General features: G+C 43.6%; 1 protein-coding gene across 1 annotated transcript; it reads left to right on the top strand.

Annotated features, from left to right (window-relative positions):
* Positions 1-8,311: 8,311 nt before the first annotated feature.
* Positions 8,312-17,825, top strand: snphb (syntaphilin b; the record flags this gene model as incomplete). The annotated part of the gene is made up of 6 exons (XM_079225881.1): positions 8,312-8,361; positions 14,008-14,133; positions 14,726-14,833; positions 15,412-15,558; positions 15,734-16,375; positions 16,631-17,825. The coding sequence occupies 6 exons, from the start codon at positions 8,312-8,314 to the stop codon at positions 17,823-17,825; spliced, it is 2,268 nt and encodes a 755-aa protein (XP_079082007.1).
* Between the last annotated feature and the right edge of the window lie 4,494 nt (positions 17,826-22,319).

Consider the following 22,319-nt stretch of genomic DNA (forward strand, 5'->3'; position numbering starts at 1 on the left):
ATGCACTAAGAAATGAATGGATGGAGTGAAGGGCTGAGTTTGGTTGTTTAGTCAGATCCTCCTGAGCAGCCGTGGCACATGCTTTATTTAGAAAATGACTGACTGACTGGTCTTTTAATCTTATTATCAATAGCTCCAATGTTTTTCTGAATTAAGCATTTGGATACAGCGAAGTGCACCACAAGTCAAGCAGCAGCACAAACAACAATATTGAACAATACAGACGTTGAAAAAGGCTCCTCGTCCTGTTCCAGACACCCAGAAAAAAAGAGGGGATTTGTGGTCGTTTTTCCTCTTTTTGTCATCGTTTTGGGACTCTTTTGTTGTTGTTTTGATCTCTTTGGCCCCCTTTCCCCTGAGGCCTGTTCAGAAATCCTCCCATGCAATAATAGGAACCTGTTTATTTATAAGCCCACATGCTGTCTGCACAGTGTCAGAGATGCAGAGGAGAGAAACATGACGTGTGGAGGGACGAAGCTCAGGTGTTGTTGTCCTGAGGTCCGGGTCCCTTTTGACCTTTGCAGCATGGCCATCTTGCCAGCAGCTGGCTCCTCTGTCCTGTTCACCAGCGCTCTCCACCAGACTGACCGTCGCCATGGTGACATGGCGATGGCTTTCACAGCATGGTGTTTGTTCAGATGCTCACATGGTGAAAAAAAAAAGTCCACAGCAGTGGTCTCATAGGGCGAGACGCAGGAATTTATTTCAGGTCTTTAATGTGCAAAGGCTCCACATCCTCCTGCTTGTTGTTGTCTGTTTTCTAGTAGTAATCCATCTCCTCTGAACTGTTGCTTGTAATGCTAATCACGGCATTTAACTCTACAGATGTTCATGTTGCAGGGGAGGAAACAGCATTTGTGATTCTGCCTTCCTTTCTGGCATTTGCATGGTTTCCTCCAGGTGCTCTGGTACAACCCCATATTCCAAAGACACCTGGTTAATTGTCACCGTAATCACCAGACATGTGACTAGTTGTCTGCCTCTAAAGCCCTTTCTCAATGGACATAAGCCCTCCCCTATCATTTTGTTGTTGTTTTTAGTGGGAAACATTACAATCGACATTCGATGCCCCGGACCAATGACCCTGCAGTAGTCACAGGTATTTATTGGCTCCTCCTTTCCGGCACCATTCTATGACTATGACCAACTCTTTGTCATCTCAGCCACAAACTCTGTCCGTCTCTGTCCGAGCAGCACTCGGACATCATACCAAATTAGTTGGGACCGAGTTTAAAAGAGAGATTAAATAAGTGACCATAGCCTTTTTACAGCCCTCTATGCTGCAGTCTACTATTTACTAACCCTGTTTTCCCGACGCGCTTGGGGAAACGTCACTTGGGGGACGTGGGAGAATATGTGTCTATTGCCTACTGTTAGCAGGTTTAGAAACACGACTGGTGACCTCCAGGGTGTACCCGCCTCTCGCCCAGTGACATCTGGAAAGGGCTCCACCCCGGGCGACCCTCGAGGAGGATAAGCAGTGCAGCTAATGGATGGAAGGCTTCAGTCTGTTCACTGAAAGGAAGATAAGCTGACAGCTATAAAGCTCTGTGAGGTGAACTGCAGAGTCGCGGGATGATTCTTTACGGGTTTGTCATGTGATCCATTGCTTACGTAAACATATAAGTTACAACGGCTTTAAGCTTTTCACCCATTTAAACACAAATCTCCAGTAGCTGGTGTATTTGTCCCTCTTAAAGCTGCCATCCATATTCAATACTTTAATGTTCACGTAAATGTGATAAGGGTCACCTGTGTGACTTTAGCTCGTTGTTTTGGCTCTACAGTCCACAACTTCACTATGTATGAGCCTGATAGACTGAGAGAGTGTCCTCAGTCTCCTCCTACCTAATAATGTTATTGTGAAATATTGATTTCCTACTTCATTCAATGCTCTTTGCTCGTCCTGCCTCTGAGAAAAATAGTTCACACCAACTATTAGCATGATCACTTATAGGCCGCAGCGCGCTGGCATGATTGTAATTGCTGCCGCTTGGCCCACTAATGACGAGGGCGATATTTTAAGCATATGACCTGATTTTTAAGAAGCGCCTTGTGCATTGTTCTCAGATCTTACAGCTAAATGGGGGCTGAATGTTGTTCAGATCCAGCAAGACCATGGTGTGGGAAATATGTGAAATGAAACCCTTTATCTGGGCTTAATGACAATAAAATCTAGACCAAACCCCCTGGTTAATAGCTGGAGTTCAAGTCTCCCCCTTTTCTCTGTCCCTTATATTGCAGGTGTTGATTGATGGTCCAGAGCCGTGCGGTAGTTTTAGTGCTGTGCTCTGCTGGATCTTAGCTAAGCTAGTCTGCATCCCTGCAGCAGCAGGGTGACTCTGCAGGATTGACCTGATCTGTGTGCGCTGGGAAAACAGAAAGTCACTGATCTTCCCCTCCTTTGTTTTCTAGGAGCGGTTTGATGAGCACATGAGTATATATGCTTTACTCTTTTCCACCTCACGTTCATTCTTGAGCTACAGGCATGTGTCCACGGAGCAACAGCTTGAAGGGAAGTGGAGCCACTCACTGTGTTGGCTCTCCAGTTGGCGGTTTGGATCGTGGAGTAGCCCCTTTGGTGGATTTCACGATTGACAGAGTAATTGTGGTGAAGGCTGTCCTAATGTCGCTGTATACCATCATAAAGTGCTCAAAAGCAGTGTGGGGATGTTTATGTGCTTCAGCATGAGTTCTTATTGAAAACCGGCTATTTGGTTACTCCACGAATGTGCAAACACAACATGCCGTGGGTGTAAACATACTGTACGTGCACAGTGAAAATCATGAAATGTTGTGACTGAGTGGACGACCGGCTCCACCCTGGCAGGGGGCCTTACTGTCCTGAACGGCACAGCTGGGGCTGATGGGAGATAATACAGCGGCTCTTAGCAGCCGTAGCTGCAGTGGGTGTTTTACACCCTCCAGCCTCAAGGGGCAATAATGAGCCCATTCTTGCTTTTTGTAGCTCACGATGAGCAGAAGACGAAAACGTACCTGGAGAAACAACATAGAATTTAAATGTCTGCTTTTTTAGAAGCGTTTTCAAAAGGTCTCAAAGATGAAGACGAGGCGGTTGGTTTGGCAAATGGACGTCTGGTTAACTTCCTCTCCCGCGGCAGATTGCGAGACCCCGATTTTTTTCAACAGGAACCTTCTCTCTGCTATGTGACGTGTTAGTAGAGTTAATAAAAGATCTTTGACCATACATCAGCAGTTACTTCACGGACAAGCTTGTGAGTGGTAGACGCCAAGTCTTTTTCATAGTGACATTCAATAGAGGTGCAACGGATCATTAAACTCACGGTTCGGATCACGTATTAGAGTCACAGATTGGATCAGCACAAAATAAAAAAGGGAGAAAATTTAACTTTTAGAGATCCTTGGTCACTGGTTTTTGCCGCCGATACTAATTGTTGATAATTTATGATCCATATTGGCTTCGGATACAAATCCCTTTGTTTTCATTATAGCAGCTGGTCAACCACTCTGAAGTCAGTGTCGACCATAAAATGTCATAAAAACACAATTCAAAGGATTAGAAAATAAAAGATAAAGATTTTGGATTCAAACAAATCTTGCCATTAGTAGTTTTAATAGTATATTATAAGCTGCCTAGAGCTATAGTGTAAACAGGTCATACTTACTTCTAATATCTATTTATGTTGTTGTAAAAACATCTCCTTCAAACAACTGGACTTTTTCAAGTTTCTCACCAACAATACATATTACGAGATTACACATCATGATAACGTTATAATTTACCCTCGCTCACTACATGACATCTATTGCTTCTGTCCATGCGGGGAGAGGGATCCTCTTCTGTTAGTCTCCCGAAGGTCTCTTCCCTTTTTCCCCTGTCAAAGTTTTTTTTACTATCTTTATTTGGAGGAGTTTTTCCTGATCCGATGTGAGGTCCCGGGACAGGGATGTCATGTGTACAGATTGTAAAACTGGGACGTTGGAATCTAGCAGAGCCATCATTAATGTTACTAGTAATAGCTGCGCTGTATCTTTGTTTGATCCTCAAATCAACAGCATAAATCTAGTGGCAACACATCTCACTAAAATGTACTTACTTCTTGTTATATATGCTACTTAAGTAGCATATATCTTGGTTATTTCTTAAAAGATGCAGGCTACAAATGTGGTGCACTGTGTGTTCTATTGTTTTCTAAAACATGAGAAACCTTTTTCAACCACAGAGAGCATCAAATACAGTAGACGGAGCTTTTATCTGCACCTTACTGCCCTCTGTGTTTGATTTGAAACAGAGTCCTACGTGTCTCGCTGTGGACTGCAGGGACCAAACCTGGCAACAGCTAACAAACAAACGGGGTCATCCACAAAGCCTTTTCTTTGGTTTTAAAGATCTAATGTCAACAGCTTTCATGACAGAAAATGCAATTTTCCCAATTCTACTTTTCCCCTCATCTTGTTCTTGCACATTTGTGAGTATTTATAGCACCTAGAGTACTCTCAACACGTTCTCATAGAAGCTGCTGACTATGCAGCATGTCATCATCATCACCTAGTCGGATAGAGACACTTTGCCTTGGAGAGATGCAGCGCTTCATTCAGCCCACTATGTATTATTTAGCTTCTCCGCTTATGGAGTTGAGGACATTGTGTACAGGAATGGAAACGAGCTTGCGGTTCCAGTTTAATTAGTGAACCTTTCTCATACTAATGTAACACAGGTTGGATGCCAGGACTTAATTTATTATGGGAGTTAATTAAGAGGTCATCTAGTAATGATCCAAAAGAGATAATTAGCTTTTCACCCATCTAGACCACGATAGTAATACATAATAATACAGAAAATGCAGTTAGAAATTGAAAAATTGTTTTGGATTACAGTTCTTTGCAAAAACACAGAAACTTGAGACACAACACTTAGAAATAAACATCTCACTTCTCTGTCAAAATAAAACTCTGCAGTCAAAACCGTACAATCATTTTTCAAAATGGCATTATTGAAATTAACTGATACACATTTGAATTACTCTTTCACAGCAGCAACAACACACTGATGTACTTTAATGAAGCTCTGCCGTCTGCAGTACTAGTTATACCTTGTACATTTCTCATATATATATATATATATATATATATATATATATATATATATATATATATATATGTGGAAGTTTATTGCAGTACATCTAGTCCCATTTCAATGAACACAAAGAGAGAATGGCTGTAGGAAAAAAATATGCAGCTTAGGTATGTGTATGAGTTGTTAAATGAAGTTTTGACATTTTGGGAAATATGATTATTCACTTTCTTGTCAAGAGTTTGAAAAGAAACGGAAACCGAGGCAAACAGCATGTCTGGCTCTGTACATACAGTCGTACACAATGGTACATATAGTGCCTTGAGTACCTTTTTTAAAGTGCTGTACAAATAAAATGTGTTATTATTATAAATGAGGGTAAACTAAATAAATCTGACATGGTAATCAATCATTTATAAAATAGCTGGTGTACAAAATATAGTCTGAGGAAACTCAAATACCCTAAGACTTTAGTGCTAGCCAGTTGGGTCAACTCATTTTAAGTTTTGCAATTTTTTTTGTTGGAAAATTACAACAAACAAAATATTTATCAACTGGATGTATTTGTTTAGATAACTTGTACGTTTTAGATAAGCAAACCTGTGACAGTTATGTTTGTGATTGATAAAATGTGAAAGGCTCAGTAAAGGATGCCATCCCTTTGTCAGCAAATTGACTAAAAATGCATTCCCCCTTGTTGACCTGGGATATGCTCTGGGGTTTAGTTAAACACAGACTGTGCGTTGATAAATCCACTGCGCTGTCCGTGGTGCTGAAGTCGGTGAGTGGTAAAGCAAAGTTTAGATTTTTATCACAGAGAAGATGATGTGACGTGATGAAAATGATGTGATGAAAAAGACGCATAACAAACCTCCATCAGAACTTTCCTCAAATTAGTAAAAAGCAGGCTGTCTGGGAGATTTTCAACCCAAATACAATGCATGCTGGGAAGTATGGCATCAATCTGACAAGTCTTTCTAAAAAAAACTTGATTTGATGAGTTGGGTGAATCAATTGGACATTTATTAAACTACAACAAAAATATTTTACTGCTTGTGATTTTACAGAAATTGAAGTTTTTGCAGTTCAAGCATTTGTTTTACTTTGGATAGGCTCGTTGTTTCCACCAGCAACTATAGCTTATCATGTTTAGCTCACAGACAATGACAGTGATAGAGATCTCTTCATCTTTCTTTAAGCAAGAAAGTGAATAAGCGTTTTCTAAAATGGTGAACTGTTCCTTAACATAATGCGCAATATGACCACATAATGCACTATATTGTGCTGCAGGTTACATTATAATGGACACATGGATGTGCACATGAGCACACTGTCACGAAAAGCTGTAAACAATGACTGGTGACAGCAAATGGTCAGCAAGGTACACAATGACAGGTCGCTGGCGGGCTACGCACCACTGTACCCTGACTCGGCACAATGTTGAGCTCGGCGTGACGCAACAAGAACACAAACACATAGATGATGCACCCCAAAGTGTTGGGAAAGGACCAGAGGGGCTTTGAATGAGAGACCCCCAGCACGCAAACAATCGGATGCAAATGCACAAAATATTCAAAGGAGCAGTGTGATCTCACAGAATGCGCCAAATGACCACAGCCTCTTAGCACAACATTCCATGGTGACGGCATGTAATGGGTAAAATAACATGGCGCCACATGTTGGTTTAGATGTACAGGAATTAGTCAAGGTCATATCGCAATAGAATGCACCGACACCCTGCCTTTCATAAGAGAAACTGCAGTGTGTCCTCTGCTGCTGACTCAGAGAGTGTGTGTGTGTGTGTGTGTGTGTGTGTGTGTGTGTGTGTGTGTGTGTGTGTGTGTGCGCGCCCGTGTGTGTGTGTGTGTGTCGTATTAAATGGTGTTGCCCATCCTCTGCCTGTCTCGCAACCCTTCCTCATCTACTCCACCTGTCTTTCTCCACATTCTCACCTTCACACGGTCTGGGTTCACAGGCCTCCTCCTCCTCCTCATCTCATTGGCTTCTTTCTCCCCCTCCCTCGGCCGCTATCTCTTTCCTCCACCTCTGCCCGCTGGCTGGGGACGGCGTTGCGTAACAGGCCCAACTTAATAAATCCTGCATGATGTGCTCTGATGTGGTTTCATCGGCAGTGACAGCAGCCAGAGCCGGAGAGCACGCTGCCTTCCTAGGTCCAACGGTGTAGAATCCACAAACAATAGTATGATAACTGTTACACAGTAGACGGTAAATATTCACACACTGCTTTTCAAAGTCCTGCTTTTTCCATTCATACATTGTATCTGGTAATAAATATACATAGTTGTAATTCTCTTTGTCTGTGTGTGCTCTCATGTGTTCGTATCTGAAAGGTTTTCATTTATTCCTTAATAGTCGCCAAGCTCTCGTATTCCCTATAGCTTTCATCTAAACAGTACCAGCAGTTTCAGGATTGTCCCCATTCATGTTCCCTGCTCCGTTTGTTTCCTCTTCACCTCTTTGATTCACTATTGACCTACTTTGTTACATAACCTTATAATAAACTGATTAAGCAGATTGATAACTGACTAAAAGGCGTTCATTAGGCAGGATTTGGTGGCATTAGACCCGTCTGATATCTGTGTGTTCATGTGCACTTTCATGTGTGTGTATGTTTCCTCATGTAATTAATGCAAGAGGCCCAACTAGGAGGCGGAGCTTTGACCCAGCGTCACATCTGCACTGTGGGGGAAAAAGCATATTTTTGCTTTAAAAGTGGTGAAAGATTTATAAATATACTGGTTTGTCGGCTTGAAAAGAGAAACTGTATATATACCATATTTGTACAAACTATGAATATTAGCTAATTCATACATTTAAACACCGTGTTGCTGGATAACTGTGTCGCGTCAGCAGCGCAGAACACATGGTTTGGCATCTGGGAATTATTTAGAATCTAATCAAAGCAGAGATGCTGTACAAAAAAAAGAGCCAGTCATGGTCGGCATAGAGAGGTGTTGCAGCAGGAAGGTGACTTACAGCAGGTGCCTTGCATTTAAATACACACACACACACACAAACCTGGCACTCAAGAGCCCACTGATCTGTGTGTGTGTGTGTGTGTGTGTGTGTGTGTGTGTGTGTGTGTGTGTGTGTGTGTGTGTGTGTGTGTGTGTGTGTGTGTGTGTGTGTGGTCACTCACTGGGCATGTCTGTGTTTCCTTCCAGGCTCTCAGTGTTGTGCTGAAGAACAGAGGGAAAAAGTGAGGACAGAAGACGCTGAAGGTCATCTGGACCCATGTCTGCGCCTGCTCCAGCCAATCGGAGGTCTGCGTTGGGCTCTCGCCGGTAGGTGGCCAATGAGGACCCGTTACCTGCTTTGCGATGCCAGTGTTGGGGGTGTTCAGTAAGCCAGCCGCAGTTTAAAAGAAGCATCTCCAGGGAAGAGACTTTTTTACCTCCGTCATTGCATATTGCAGGGTGAGAGGTTTTCCCAAGTGTCTCAGAGTAGGAAATCAGCTCAATGGCAAAAACTACAATCTTGAATTCGAAAATGACTCTTGTCTCTACCACACGGCAATCTCGACACAACTTCTTTACTAACTTGATTTATTAACTCATTAAACATGAGTTTATGGTCTTAATCCCTAGTTGCAAGATGTTGATGCACCTGATGTCTGTTCTGGGAGTTGATCATGTTTTCGTCTTTCACCGCCTTTCTTTCATCGCCTTTCACCGTGTTTTCAGTTCGTAAAAATGATAATTGTACTATTTTTGGTCACATTGAGAAATGCACAGTCCACAGAGGCTTTGCATGACCTATGCTCAATGCAGCACCAACGTAAACCTAACGGAGAAGTTCTGTCTCCTAAACAGGTTCTGCACTGCGGGGGCTTGCACAGAACAATAACCAAATCACCTTTTTTTAAGATATCATACGAACCGTTGTATGAGGATACAATATGCAGCTGAGTGAAGTTGCCTGCTGTTTTTAATGGTACAGTACACAGATGTATCGTTTAACCATGCTAGCTTAACATCCACAAAGCAAGTGTCATAATGGTAATTATCGCTTATATTCAGTTTGAAGCTTCTTCCTCTCAACGAGTGTTTACAGACAAAGGTTCGCTTTCAGCTCGATTCCTTGCAGGGATTCTGAAACGCTCGATAAAAGCAGGCCCAGATGTTTCCTCTAGCACCGCACTGTGTTTATTAATATATATTTCTAATTGACCTTTTCTACATGTAGTCTTCCTTTCATAAGACTTTGTTGAGTGTTTGTTTTTCCCCGATGCTTATAGTTATGTTGCTCCTTGTCAAATTCACAAATTAAACCCTTTTTCGCATATTTATCTACTTTTGTGAGTAAATGCACACTGTGTGTGTGTGTGTGTGTGTGTGTGTGTGTGTGTGTGTGTGTGTGTGTGTGTGTGTGTGTGTGTGTGTGTGTGTGTGTGCAGCATAATTATTTCTAAACTCAACACTTCCTGAGTACAGCTTTCCCCCAATGCGACCCGCTGGTTTAAGACCTCTTAACCAACTCATTACCACTTTCTGATTATGTGCCAGTTTTAAAGGGTTTATGAGTTCCAGCCCTTTGTTTGATTAATGTGTGACAAGTCCTCTTCTAAAGATTGGTAGATAACTATTTATAAGAACAGACTTTGGGTCGCGTGGTTGTGAAAAATCTCTTGTCTGGTGTTTATCCTCCTCCACCAGGACACTTTGCCGTTTTACCTTTAGTTCCTCAGACTGCTCAAGTCTGACGTTTCAGAAAAGTGCTGCAGAGCATGTGGAACAAAGTTATTAACATTACTAACGAAGAAAAATGCTCTCAGAAAAGTGCAGATGAGTCAGGGATCGGACCAGTAGAAAAAAAGGAGAAACATAGCATTGCAGATCATCAAAGAAGATCGTTGGACGATGTAGACCGTTATCTGTTATTTTTGTTGCAGCTGGTATATATGGATCCAGAATATTTTCACCACCTTCCCAAAAAATCTTTCAACCATTCTGAAGTCATTGTAAACCGTTAAAGATTCTAAATGATAACCGTTTACTTTGTTTAAAGTTATTAAAAAGTTTTTCTTTAAAGCCATAGTATAGTTTGTCAGCAAAAGTCCTAAAAAAGGCAAAGTATAATGATAAAAGTAATAGTTTAGTATGTCGAAATAATTTCATCAAAATGTCATAATATATGTTGAAAAGGGTCATAAAATAGTGAGTAAATAACAAAACAAAACAAAGATTTACAACTTAAAGTCCCCGTAGCAGGAGCCATATTAGAAAGAAGTCCTCTCAACTCTCGGCTCTCTTTCTCCCTCTCTGTTGAACGTGTCCGCATTGTATGCCAATTTGTTTCTGTACTTTTTTTCATTTATCTCTTATGATCCCGATGGGGGAGCTGTGGTATCATTGAATAAACTGTAGGTGTCGTCAGCCGCCTCTTTCACACTGAAGTGAACAGCCAGTTCACTGCAAACTGGGAACAGTTTATTGAGTGTATGTGTGTGTTTTCTCCTCCAGCTAATGGACGGCCGTGGCCTGTTTAATGGACACTAAAGCATAAGTCTTTTTCCACTTCAATTAAGCCTCAGTCCAAATGTTTCCACTTTGCAATGCAAATGTTGCAATAAAGTTGTGTGCAGAATGTATGTTTTCTACCTCATGTACACAATACTGTTGCACATTCATTTATCATATCCAGTTTTACACAGTCACTACTTTAATAATATGGAGAGCCTTTTTGTCATTGGTATTGGCTGGTGATCTGAAGAATCACTGCCTAAGTATCAATAGTACTTTGTTGCCATAAATCCACTTGTGCTAATTGTGTGTCATGTGATTTTTAGGCGTTTCTGTGATAAATCACCCTAACACTGAAGCCAAGAGGTCTGATTAGTGGTTGTAGTTTGGTGTGGTACTACTGCACGTAGCTGCAGACAGTTCAATCTGTCGCTGTGGTGTCCTCCCTCTCTCGTCTCTTTTCCTCAGATTCAACCCTCTGAAGGCGCTGCAGCCCAAACGCCGCTTGCAGCAAATACTGGCGTCCTCGCCCGTCCCGGTGCCAAAGCCGGCGTCTGGGTCGGGGCCGACTGCGCCGGCACCGGCTGCGGCAGTGGCGGTGGCAGCGCCGGCAGTGACCATTCCTGTGCCCGCGCCCCCTGCGTGAGACACACTTCAGTTACAGTCTCAGAGAGCATGCTCAGTAGCTGTAGCTGTAGCTCCAGCATGCATTGTAGCCACTAAAACAAGACCAAGCACACGGGCAACATTCATGCTACCTGTCTCACTTGGACACGGTTTACCTGAACGGTAACACTGAGATCCCAACTGGAGCTCTCAGTGTTGTGGCATCAACAACATCAAAAAGCACAAACTTGTGTGTTGTTGTGTCACACCACCTCTGAGTAAAAAACAAGGGGAAACCTGATGTACGGGTGTGCACTTGAACGCACCACTGGCATGTACATTTGAATTGAAGACGTTGTGTTTAGAGGCTACCATTGTGCTGTGGAAGCACACTGTGATCACAAGTGATCACTGGTTCACCGCAGCCGTTCAATCGACCGCACCATGTCTGTCATGACCACTGTCCAGTTCCACAACGGAGAGTTGGTGAGACACCGGCTTTGCCTGGAATGAGAATGTGCATCTTGGTGTATTTTCGGCATCTTGAGCAAAGTCTCTGTCTCTACCAGAAACTTACCACAGCGTTAATGATTATGCCTTCACTCCATCCACTGTCCAACACCCGACTCCGCTCGGCTCCTAGGGCCTCTCCTTGGCTGCCCCCCACAGCTTACAGTCCAGACGGGGGCTCCATCCCCAGCAGATGGACGCCATAGACCGTCAGACCTGTTGCACTGTGCATTCCTCCACCCCTCCAAGCTCACTGCTTCAGCCGCTTCTGTCCTGTCTTGGCTTTTGTCACATATTGATCTTCAAAAGAACGACCGAGTAGTCAATATCTGGCCTCCTCCCTTCTGGTGTCACACAGGACACGTTTACTCAGCAAAACTCTTGCTAGGAGCTTGGGAAAGTTGGGTTAGGCCGCAAAAGGAAAAGAAAAAAAGTACATGTTTTCACAAAGAAGTGAGAATTACACACCATAGTGCAAGTGTGTTAAATGTAGTCATTGCATGGGGAAAACACTCCAGCAGGTTGACGTTTAAATCTAAAGACACTGAGATGTCAGTGCGGTGGCGTGGAGTTATCGGGTCCTGTGTGAAAGTCCCCCCCTCCACCCCTCTGTGGAGGCCAGTGAGTGATTGGGCAACAGTCAGTTTAAAGAAACGGGTCATACAATATCGCTGATTATCAAACATTTGCAATATGTACTATAATTTCAGAACGTCTTGACTGAAGTTGCCCATCACAGATCACCCCTCCTCCTCCCTGCTACCACTGATGTACTATACTGTGATACTCAACAACTTTATTTTCTGTAAAGGCGCAAATATGTTTACTTTTGTTCAAGATGATTCTTTTTGATAATATATGTGGTTGCATGTTGTTTAAGATGATTATCTGGGCATTTTAGGAAATGTGCTTATTCGCGCTCTTGTCAAGTTGAATGATAAGATCTGCACCACTCTCCACTTTAGTTTGGACGTTACGCATGAAGCTAGAGACCGGGGGCTACTTAGCGTAGCATAAATACCGGAAGCAGCGGGAAACGGCTCAATCGAATACTAAAAAAAAATCCATCTACTAGCACCTCCAAAGCTCTGTACTGAGCACAATATGACAACAGAAATGGTGGATTTATGTGTTGGAACTACAAAGGGATAAAGTCTTGACATCATGTCCAGGTTCGTCTCCATTCCTTTAGCTTCTGTATAATCTCTCATTGAGCATTTATGACCGACAAACTTGAGCAACTTTTTAGCTGGACTCTCTGTTGTCTCCAAGCTTCTGCAGTGCTTGGTCTCTCTATTTCAAGCTAGCAGGCTAGCCGTTTCCCCGTGTTTCCAGTCTATATGCTAAGCTAAGCTAATCACATCCTCATCCTCTAGCATCACATTTAACGGACAAACATGAGAGCTGTATAGATCCTCTCTGACTCTGGGTACGACAATCAAATAAGCCCTTTTCCCAAATTGGTCTTTTAAATTATAAATTGTAATGTGGCCTTGTAGTGCAGGATCAGGTTGTCCGTGTTCTCGGCTGAGGAGGGAGCAAAGAGCAAGTTATTTTCAGCAATGGTTACTCCACAGAAGAAGAAGAATGGTGTCTTCCTTGGCAGTGTGTGGAGGGAAAGAGGGGATGTCGATAGTCCAGAGGGTTGGATTGGTCTTTATCATTTCACAGCAGGCTAAATCTGACACTATTTTGACAATTGATCTGACCCGTGTGCCCTTAAATAGTCATCCCACAAATTAGCAAAGCAAATAAGACTTGTCCTGTCATGTTCCGGCAAACCTTTTGAGATGTATCAGATGTGTAGGAGGTTAAATGTATGTTTGATCTCCCGATGAGGTTCGTTGTGTGTAGAGACATTTGTGTGAAAGCTTTTTTAGAGCGAGATGCTCTGGATGAAGAGGCTCTTCTGATAAAAGAAGGCAGCATATGTTCATAACATTTTATCTCTCTTGTTTTAGGATGCAGAGCGCTTAGCTTTTGTTTTCCATGCCAGTAAAAGGCTTCATGGCTGCAAATTGTCTTCACATAGATGTTTGTTTCATACATCTAAAGGCAAAGAGAGCATCCGAAACGATTAAAGCAGAGCAATCTGTCTTCCTTTTTGTAAAGCTTTTAGAGAGCTTCCTCTCTTGGGCCCCATCAGTGTTTGAGTGCTTGTTGATATTTAGCATCTGCCTGCATCTCCGGCTCTGAATGACTTTAGGGTGAATCCTGAGACCCGCTACATGCCAGACCGCTTCTCCTCACCTCGATAGAGGGCATACATTTGCAGCATGCACATTGTATCAGTCTGGTGTGGTCGTCTGCTGTCCTCTGTCATTTAACACCCTGTTGTCTCTGCCTGGTCAGGTTTGACTACTGCAGGTTCATAGAGCTAGACTACGTCCCCATGGAGACGGGCTATATGGTCTCAATGCGTCCGACTAAAGGCTACGCATCGACCAAGTCGCCGACGAAAGGATGCGCTTCCACCAAGTCTCCGGATCGCCACAGCCGTTCAGCGAGCACTCCCTCGACCCCTCGTACTCGGTCTGTCCTGAGTCCCGTCTTCGCTCCTCACCATCAGTGTTGACTTTCTGAAGCATGGGAATGATGACACCTTTGGCGCTGCCGTGAATGTCTCATGGTGTTACAATGATCGTGTTCCCACATCACGTCCAGGCTGACCTGGCACTTCCTCTTCTTTGTTTGTTCTCTTTTCTTTTTTCCCATACTCTTCAGAGACGGCCATCCTCACTTTATTTAGTGTTGAGGAATGCTTCTTGTTATATTTCTGAGTTCTTAATTGCTTTGGAGGTGTAGTTTGTTTTTTCATCTTTGCAGAGCACATTCCCTTTGTTAAAAACTTCCACATCACTGTGAGTGCCCATATCTGTGTCCTGTGCATGTCCTGTGCATTTTGGTGTTGTGTTGGCATGTTAGTGGACCTGGATTGCTCCATTTGTGGGTTTTGAAAGATGTCGTGATGGTTTTGCTCGACAGCTAACAGAATTCACTGTCACCTCGTTGTTTGGAGTTTGGTTTCGTGGCGTTAATGATTAACATGTCTCCTCTTACTTTGGACCAGGCGGACACCAGCCGCGCCCAGTAACAGAGATCCCCATGGCAACACTTCCCTCAGCAGCAGCAGCAACTCAGGCTCTTGTAAAGGCAGCGACTGCAGCCCCACCAAAGGGTGAGACATCAGAAAACAGACTCTTTAGGCCGCAGTGGAAAAGCAGACAACAATGGGCTGACTCTTAGTTCCTTTTAAAAGTAGTTCCTGTGACTAAAAGTTTGGGGAAACCCGGCTTTGCTCTGTGTTTGCAGAATGTGTAAATAAGTCAAAGGTATCTCACAGTTGGGTAACATATTGTTGCAAATTTAAAATAGTAGGTCGAGTCCGGGTATTGTTTGAAACCTATACCAGAATTTTCTTTTCCTTCCCCTAGTTTTATTTCACAAAACAATTTAAATTTTGTAAAATGGTGTAAAACAATACATTTCACACATATCATTTTCCTAAATAGAATATATTCTAAAATTGTCACTTATTTAAATGTAAATCAGGAACCATTTGATCAGCGAATAAATACAAAATAAAAAAGTGTAATGCCAGCTTTTGAGAATCAGTGCTACAGATACATTTTGATTGCTAGCGAAAAAGTATTGGGGTTCAATACCCAGCCCTACATGCTAGAAATATCAAAACAAATAATACTGTGTGTCACTGAACTGAAATCAGTTCTAAAGATCTTTGATTACATGTCCTAGACGTCATCAGAAGTACTCATGTACGGACAACCATGGTATCCGGCCCCCTCCACCAGAGCAGTACCTCACGCCGCTGCAGCAGAAGGAGGTGTGTATCCGACACCTGCGGGCCAGGCTAAAGGAAACCATCAACACTCTTCAAGACAGGTGAGATACTGAGATAGAAATAGAGTTCCACTATTGGCCAGAGAGTCGGATCTTACATTGTCTGACTTGTTCTTAGGTGTTTCCTCCCAGGTTCTAATCCTAACCTACGCCTAATATCTGTATTCTCATAGATCCTTCTTTGTCCTCTTTCTCCTCTGAATTTGTACCCTTTTAGGGACTCAGAGATAGGTGAGCTGAGAGGCCAGCTATACCGGATGCAGGAGGACTGGGTTGAGGAGGAATGTCACCGCGTGGAGGCTCAGCTGGCCCTGCAGGACGCCCGCCAGGAGATCCAGCAGCTCAAGGAGGCTGTGGACACTGTTTGCGCCAGACTCAGTGATGCAGGAGGGCTAAGTGGAGACGTAGGGGTCCAGAAGTACTTTCAGGACATCAACGCTCAGAACCACAAGCTTGAGAACCTTTTGCTCAGCATGGAACTGGCCCAGGCTGGATTAGCCAAGGAGGGGGAAGCCATACCAGGCTGTCGGACCCGTGTTGGAGGTTCGGCACCAGCATCGGTATCAGGGGAAAGTCCAGCGGGGATACCTAAACCGGTAGGAGGGAGGGGGTCTTGCTCCTGCGACGGTAGCCCAGCCCGTTCACTGACCCGGAGCTCCACCTACACTAAGCTGAGCGATCAGGCGCTTGCGGACCGGAACAGCAATGGTACAGACTTTCCTTGTCTGTCAGCTGACGGCACCCAGGATAGCGGTTTTGTGTGCTGTGGGGAGAGTAGCATCCCCAGCCAGGCCGACCTGCTGTTAGAGGCCGCTTTCCTCTCTGAGGAAACGGCATCTTTACTCAACTCCTACGCACAAACCTTTTCCCAATCTTTGCCCCACTCTCTACCTCAATCTTTGGCTCACACTCTGCCCAACTCTCTGCCCAACTCTCTGCCCAACTCTCTGCCCAACTCTCTGCCCAACTCTCTGCCCCATTCTCTGCCCCATTCTCTGCCGCACTCTCTGCCGCACTCTCTGCCGCACTCTCTGCCCCATTCTCTGCCGCACACCTTCTCCCATACCTTACCTCGCTCTTTCCCTCACAATGTGTCCCACTCCGTGGCCCACACTATGCCACACTCCGCCACCTATGAGCAGCTGTGCACAGGTGAGCGACTGGCACCCATTCGCTGTAGTCTCGGTGGAGTGGGTTGTATGAGCCATCCCTGCCTGTCCCACCACCACCTATACCTGCACTCCCTGCGGGAGACAGGCATTCAAACTGAGAGCTGCCCCATCCCTGCAACGGCCGGTTACCCCTCTGATCTGGATACCATTGCGGAGCAACGCACTTTTCGCTCCCAGGCCTGCAGTCCTACTTCCACCTGGATATCAGATGAGGGGGAGGAGGAGCTGGACTCCATCACTACCACAGCTTCAACAACCACAGCGACGATCATGAGCACGGCCACGGAGCCAATCCCAGCCTCCAAAACCCCGCTGGTCCCTCACTTACCACGGTCTGCTACTGTGGCGTGTTCTATGGAAAGTCCTCTGTGTGGGGGGGAAGAGGAAGTGGAGGAAAGGGAAAAGCAAGAGAATGAGGAGAGAGAGAAGGAATCTGCAGAAACGGAGCGGCAGGAGGACACAACCATGATCAGCCTGACAGAAGAAGGGCATCAGACACAAATGGGCTCAGAGGGAGGGAATGAGGTGGAAGTTCAGTGTGCAGTGGAGGAGGCAGCACCAGATAAGATGTGCAATTTAACAGAGACATCAGCAGGAACGTTGGGTGAGCTCCATTTTGGAAAATGCTGTGGAGAAGGCACACAGGTGGGGACATCACTGGAAAACCTGAGCATAGAAGACGTAGAGACAGAAGAGTTGAGTCCAAGTTGCCAAGGGCTATCACCAGATGGAGAACAGCCTCACACCTCGCAGCCAAGGAGATCTACTTCCCATGAGGAGACAGCTGGCGTCACTGTGGTGGAGTTGAATGATGAGGACGATGATGAAGATGAAACTAAAGAACTAGGCGCCGCAGGGGGTGCCACGGCAGAGCCAGGAGATCCATCAAGCTCGGGACCGATTGAGAAAAGCTACTGGAGTCGTCACTTCCTGGTTGATCTTCTGGCGGTGGCCATTCCTGTGGTCCCAACAGTGGCGTGGCTCTGCCGCGGTCCAGTCCGTGGCAGACCGCCCATGTATCATATAGGGTCGCTGCTGCGAGGCTGCTGCACTGTGGCACTGCACTCGCTTCGCAGGGGAGGTGGGTTGAGGCATTACCCTGCAGGCGGGGGAGACCTGGGCGGATCGCAGATATAAGAAGAGTCTATAAGAGGGTCTGGGTCCTTAACTTGTTCGAAGATACCTGTAGTATGAGAGGAAGAAGAGAAGGAACTTCCTGTCCTGCATTCCTCATCAAAATGAATATGACTAAGATCTCTGACTGCTGAAGTCTGTTCTGTTTGGTCCTGCTCTTTATTGTCTCTCACCCACTGGTCCTTGCTGTTGCTTCCAAGATGTCCGCTAACACTACTGACTTGTGCAAAACTGAATGAGCTGGTTGACGTGAATGATCTATGCTTGGATGTTTAACGCTGATTGTTTTGTTTTTAAAATGCAGGGAAATGATACAGGTGCATTGATTTGTCAACCTACCGAGCTGTCTCAATTCGGGCATGTTCTAATGATCTTGACGAGTGAGTACATGAAATATGGTATGCGTATGTGTTAGAATGTGTCTCTGTATAACCAAATGGCCTCGTTGTCTGCTGTGCATGAGCCACACTCTGCACACCTGCGGCAGCGACTAAGGGAAGATCCACCCTGATTCGGATTTCTGAAAACATGGACTTTATCTACTACCAAGAAACAATGATGTAGACGAAGAACTCAGGTTGATTCTAAGGGTAGAACACAGCGAAACACGTACCCGTAGACGCTAACACTTTCCGCTGATGGAGAGAAGATCAATCGTGCTGTCAAGCCAAACACAGTTGGGTTGTTCCTGATTATGACAGGCAGGCACTGTGCAAATTCAGCCAGCTTTCAACACAAAACTGGTTGCCTCTGGTTTATTTTTTTATTTTTTCTCTGGAAATTTGTTGATGTTCGTTTGAGGGGCTGAAGTGAAGGAAGTGGGGATTTAGATCTAGAACAGCCCTGCAATTCAACGAAGGACAGAGCTGGGTTGGTGGGTGCATGTTGTTTCAAGAATTACGATACAGAAAATCTGGTTTGAACAACAGATCCATGACTTTGGGTTGTCTTGTGGTTTGAGCAGTTCCCGCATGGCTACTGTCAAAACATCTAATCTCACATGAAGCTTGTTTGGAGCTGGAGCCAGCGGGCGATTAGCTTAATTTAGCATGAAGAGTGGAAGCAGTGCCACTGCCTATACCAACGTATCACCACCTCAAAGGTTTTACAAAAAATAACATGCTATATCTCGCCTGTATAACACAAACAGAAATGTAAAAACAAGTTAGGTGCTTAAAATATAAAATATTATTAAGATTTAGAGGCATCGGTAGGAAGTTTAGTTTTTTTACTTTGAACTTTGGACATTCTGTTCTTGGCAAGAAAGTAAAAAAGTGCTTTTCCCAAAACAATTGAATTGACAAATGAATGACTTTTATCAGTCGATACTCTTGGATCAAGGCATGTAGCCCAGGATAGCCTGACATCACAGCTTGTCTCTACAAATCTGAACAAAAGGGTAAAAATCTAGTTACTACGGTCAGATCTTTTGAGGGGTTTGTCGCTTCCCATAGAAAATTAATTGGAGCTCACTGTATTCGGTGTTTCTACCATGAGAGTATATGATTTGATATCCAAAAATCAATGAAAGCTGATGCAGATGCAAAATCTCAAGTTCAATGAATCCAAAAATGTGGTCCCCAGATCTACACATGTATTCAACTGAGCAGAAAATGCTAGCAAACCTCATAATTAAGTCTTCATTTTATCCGGTCCATGCACAATAGCCGTCTGGGTTTTTGACTGTGCTGTTCCATCCGGGGCCGACATGTTTTCTCCTCCTCCTCTTGTTAGCTTTCTGTTACCATCTCTTGTATCAACGGGTCGCTGCCGACCCATGTCTTAAATCAGCTGTAAAATACACAAAAAACAATTATCTATCATCCAATTTGTTTCTCATCTCTTGGTTACCTTGTTAGGCTTCCTTATCCATGAAATTATTGTTGTATGTTTTAATATTTTTGGTGTGGCCCTCTGGCCCTTTGTCAGTATACACCTCGATTTCAATACAAAAAAATGGTAAAATGAACCTCAAGAGAATCATATAAATAAATAAAGGTTTGTTGTGTTAGACTTGGTTAGAACACATCTCTTTAATACATTTGTTTTATTTATTTTTTAATTTTAATATTATTAACTATAGTAACATCTATGGTGTTACGGGTCAATTTCAACCCATATATATTACTAAAAAGTACTTTTTTCAGCAATAGAACTTTAATACAAACACAAAAGGAAAAGCAGAACAAGTCATCACACAACATATAGATTTGCAAGGTCAAAAAAACAACAACCAATTAAGCAAATCCTATTTTTAGAACCGGGTCGAAACCGACCCTAACAACGGTTATAATTTCAACCAGAGCATTTTATAATTTAGTGAATTTATTTTTTTCATTTTGTTGAAATAGAGGTTCCTGACAAAGTCAAAAAGCCTTGATGCAATAAACTAATTTGATGTGGTTCTTTTATGCATTTAAAACCTACAATGGCACAACACAAGAGGAAGGTTACATGGACCGTATAAAAGAAGTGGACGTATCACCACGACGTCACTCATTGGTTGGTGGACTACTGCGTTGTTTATCACAAGCCCTAAAGAATGGGACCAGAATCTACTAAATGACATCACGCTGCAAGACTTGAAACTAGCGATTGAGACCGTAAACTGATGGCAACTGAGGTAATAAATCAAGTTAGAAGTGGGGGCCTTTCCTTATAGACTTCTATACAGACAGACCTCTTTTTGCCACCAGAGGAGGCGCCCCCAGATGGCCCTTTGAAAGAATGCACATTTCCTTTTCAGACCAGGAGGTGCATCCACTTCTTTCATTGAGTCTATGCTCCCTTATGGTTTCTCTCAGCCATTAATTAAAAAGTTCAACATTATGGGGAAAATGCTTTTTGCTTTCTTGCCGTGAGTTAGATGAACCAAACTAGAAGCTGAACTATTGAATTATTGAAAATAATTCAACTCAAACTTGGTTTGCTTTCATTTCAGAGAAGCGTAAGAAATCAATTCCACAAATTGTTTGTAGATACTCACTGGCTCAGTTTGACACGTTGATGTTGATCTGAATGGCGTCAGTCTGTGCTGTATATTTCTGCTAACGTAATGCTCTCGTTGGTGTAGTTTAACTGTCACTCTGGTAGTGTGTATTTGAAGTCCGCTGTACAACAGATAGTCACTGCGAATAAAATCTACTTCATTTGTTTAATCGATCATTCTGCAAAGCATTTCTCTACATGGAGTACTACATGTTTGTCGACACTCAAAATGTAAATAAATAAGGTTCCTCGGTTGTAATCGCGTTTGGGATCAGGGTCTCTACTTGTGGCACCGAGTGGGAAATGTCTTCTGTTTGCTGATCTTGTGCAGATGTTCAACTTCATGTGTAATAAGGGCAAATAAGCAGCCTGCAACTGTAAAATCTAAAACCATCCGATAGTCAGAGAATCACCCTGACACAACCAGCAAAAAATAGTCTGACGCCGACTGAATTGTTTAGTTCTTTGGTGAAGAAATAAGCAGCATGACTCTTATTTTTTTTCAATATTTGTTTGACATATTTTGCACTATTGTTCACTTTATAAATTTTACGCAATTACTTGAAGTCTAGATTGTATGTGAATCCAAAGTGTTGTATGTCTGCTGAGTTCTGATTGTTCCACAGTGTCGATCCAGTTTGACAATGTGCCGATTATGTTTCAGGCAAAAGTTAAGGCAGATTTCTCCAACAGATCCTTAAAAATACTATTTCAATACGCGTCTTGATTTCTGTGATTGACTTTTCATTAACGACGTGAGCTACTGATCGCGGCTCTGTACGCTTCGCCACGATGACCACGGCCATACAAAATAATGGACGGTTTAGTCTAAACGCTGTTGTAACGAACTTGCACTCTGGTCGAGAATGAGCAGCGTCGATGCTTCTTGGTCCAATGATGTAATGGCCAGACGTCAACGACAATCATGACAATACCTGTCTGCGTTTGGTTTCCACTTCATCGACCTGAAGGATCCACAAAAGCTGTGAAAAGATTGAAAGAATGCCTTAGAGACCGGACATGGAGCCTCCGCTCCCCTCTGCTCATCCGCACCACGTCGCTCTCGTCATGAGTTTGGGACTGTATGAGCCGCTTGGCCAAAGTGGATAAGGAGGCTAAAACAATTTTAATGTTTTACAAGAAGCCATATAACCCTGTGGGGGAAAACAGGTTTGAGAATGTGGGAGATGGCCTCCTCCTCTCCATATTGATGTTTTGTGAAACAAAATCTCTAATGTTGCAAGTCATGTGAATGATAACTTACGTGTATCAGAATTGTATTTTGATTTGAGTCTGTCCAACTCTGCTGCTGTCATTAAAGCAGGCTATTGTAACACACACAGGGTGATGGGAGGTAGATATAGTGAACTTGGGATGCTGTATTAATTAATTCAGGTTTAGGAATACAGGCTTGTGGGTAGCAGCAGCATCCTTACCCCATTCATTTGCCTCTATGCTCAGCAGTCTACGCTTAAGCTGCTGATGTTCATCTTGTGTGCAGAAGATAAC

The sequence above is a fragment of the Taurulus bubalis genome (genome assembly GCF_910589615.1).
Source record: "Taurulus bubalis genome assembly, chromosome: 11".
NCBI lineage: Eukaryota > Metazoa > Chordata > Actinopteri > Perciformes > Cottidae > Taurulus > Taurulus bubalis.